At 45.8% G+C, this 1,497-nt stretch overlaps 1 protein-coding gene across 1 annotated transcript; it reads left to right on the forward strand.

The window, feature by feature from the left end:
• Window positions 1-221: 221 nt before the first annotated feature.
• Window positions 222-952, forward strand: LOC100399920 (uncharacterized protein CXorf51A-like). Its single transcript, XM_002763038.4, has 2 exons — window positions 222-419; window positions 604-952. Exons 1-2 carry the CDS (start codon window positions 288-290, stop codon window positions 826-828), a joined length of 357 nt encoding a protein of 118 aa, XP_002763084.1. The 5' UTR covers window positions 222-287; the 3' UTR covers window positions 829-952.
• The last annotated feature ends 545 nt before the right edge of the window (window positions 953-1,497 follow it).

The following is a 1,497-nucleotide window of genomic DNA, read 5'->3' on the forward strand; positions in this document are numbered from 1 at the left end:
CCCTCTATCTTACCACCAGATTATCCTTGTCTTTATATCATCCCCCAAAACAGAGGTGGCAGGAGTGGTACATTCTGATGTCTAAGCCTCCCCAGGTACCTTCCCTCGACCTCACAGAAAGGTGACAAAAGCAGTGCTCTGTGATGTCTTAGTGTCTCTTGGCTCTCATTGGCTGGGAGAGTGCCTTGCTGACAAATCAAATTTGAAGGACATAGCTCCTCATTGTACTGGGAGAGGTATACATAGGATGATCAGGAGCTCTGAGTAGACCACTGAGAGACTTCAGTATGGCAAAGCTGACCAGTAAATCACAGGAGCCTAATGAAGATGTGAACAAGCAGACCCCATCAACCCCAAGAACCAAATGGAAGAAGAAGGGGAAGACTCCCTGTCAACCAAGATCAAGAAGTGGTGTTAAGGTGAGATAATCTTGCCCAAGCCCCTTCTCTTTGCCCCACTGATTTCCCCACCCCAAGACTCCTATCCTTCCCTTGCCTCACACAAACCCCCTCCTCAACTCACACCCCTTCTCATAAAGTCCATTCCTATGCATTTCCCACCTTTCCCAAAACCAATGCCCTCTAGCCTGTGTTGTCTCTATAGGGGCCAAAGACCACCATGAAGGCAAAAAGACCCCTTCGAGGGAGCTCAAGCCCAAAAGCCTCTGAAACTAACACCCCTACAAGAAAACTTAAGAAAGCTAAAGGGCCAATACTGTATGGTCATTATCACAGGCTGAAAGAAAAAATGAAGAAAGAAGAGGCAGAAAAAGACCAAAAGACCGAGGAGAACTCCAGTGTTTCAAGTGATGACCTGAGCAGCCAATAATTTCAAAGGGAAAAGAGAGACCTCACCTCTGTGATGTCTCTAGAGGTCTGGCCACTGAGAAGTAATCAATCAGGCAGACAATGAATTCTACACCAACAGGTTAAAACCATGAAAATAAAATCAACCTGAATCGAAAAGATATGTTTTTGTGCATTCTCTGATGGTGGGGAAGGAAAAAGTGAAGGGAAGAGCGAGATGTGTGTGAGAAGGCAGGGAGGTGGCTTCTGTGGGGTTTGGGGCCAGACCAACAGGTCCACACCAGATATTGGGGGATAAGGACTGGCTCAGGGCTAAGCACTGAAGACAATTTTTCTGAAAACTTTAATACACAAAGAGTAAAGGGGCTTGGTGTTTCTACCTGTGTCTGTTTTGGTGGGGAATGGGGGGCGTGATTTCAGTGTGTTGTCAGAGCCTGTATGGGGTGAGGTTTGTGGGTGGCAGTACTATCCCCAATAATAGACAAATAAATAACCTGCAGGCCATCTATCTCATAGTGGTAGGTATGGTGTACAACCAACCCTATGATATAAGCAACCAAATGCCCTTCAAAGGTCCAAAAATCTCTAAAAGTTACCAACAGCACCTGAAGGAATGAAATCATGGTTACTAGAAGCCACAAATCCAATACTGAATAGCCCACTTTCTTAAAAAGCTTGGGGTGTAGCAGGG

Source organism: Callithrix jacchus, chromosome X (assembly GCF_049354715.1).
Source record: "Callithrix jacchus isolate 240 chromosome X, calJac240_pri, whole genome shotgun sequence".
NCBI lineage: Eukaryota > Metazoa > Chordata > Mammalia > Primates > Cebidae > Callithrix > Callithrix jacchus.

What these genes read in the sequence shown, in the direction of transcription:
- LOC100399920 (XM_002763038.4), top strand. Translation starts at nt 288, where the DNA reads ATGGCAAAGCTGACCAGTAAATCACAGGAGCCTAATGAAGATGTGAAC. An exon ending in GATCAAGAAGTGGTGTTAAG is followed by an intron (nt 420 to 603) that starts GTGAGATAATCT and finishes TTGTCTCTATAG; the next exon opens with GGGCCAAAGACCACCATGAA.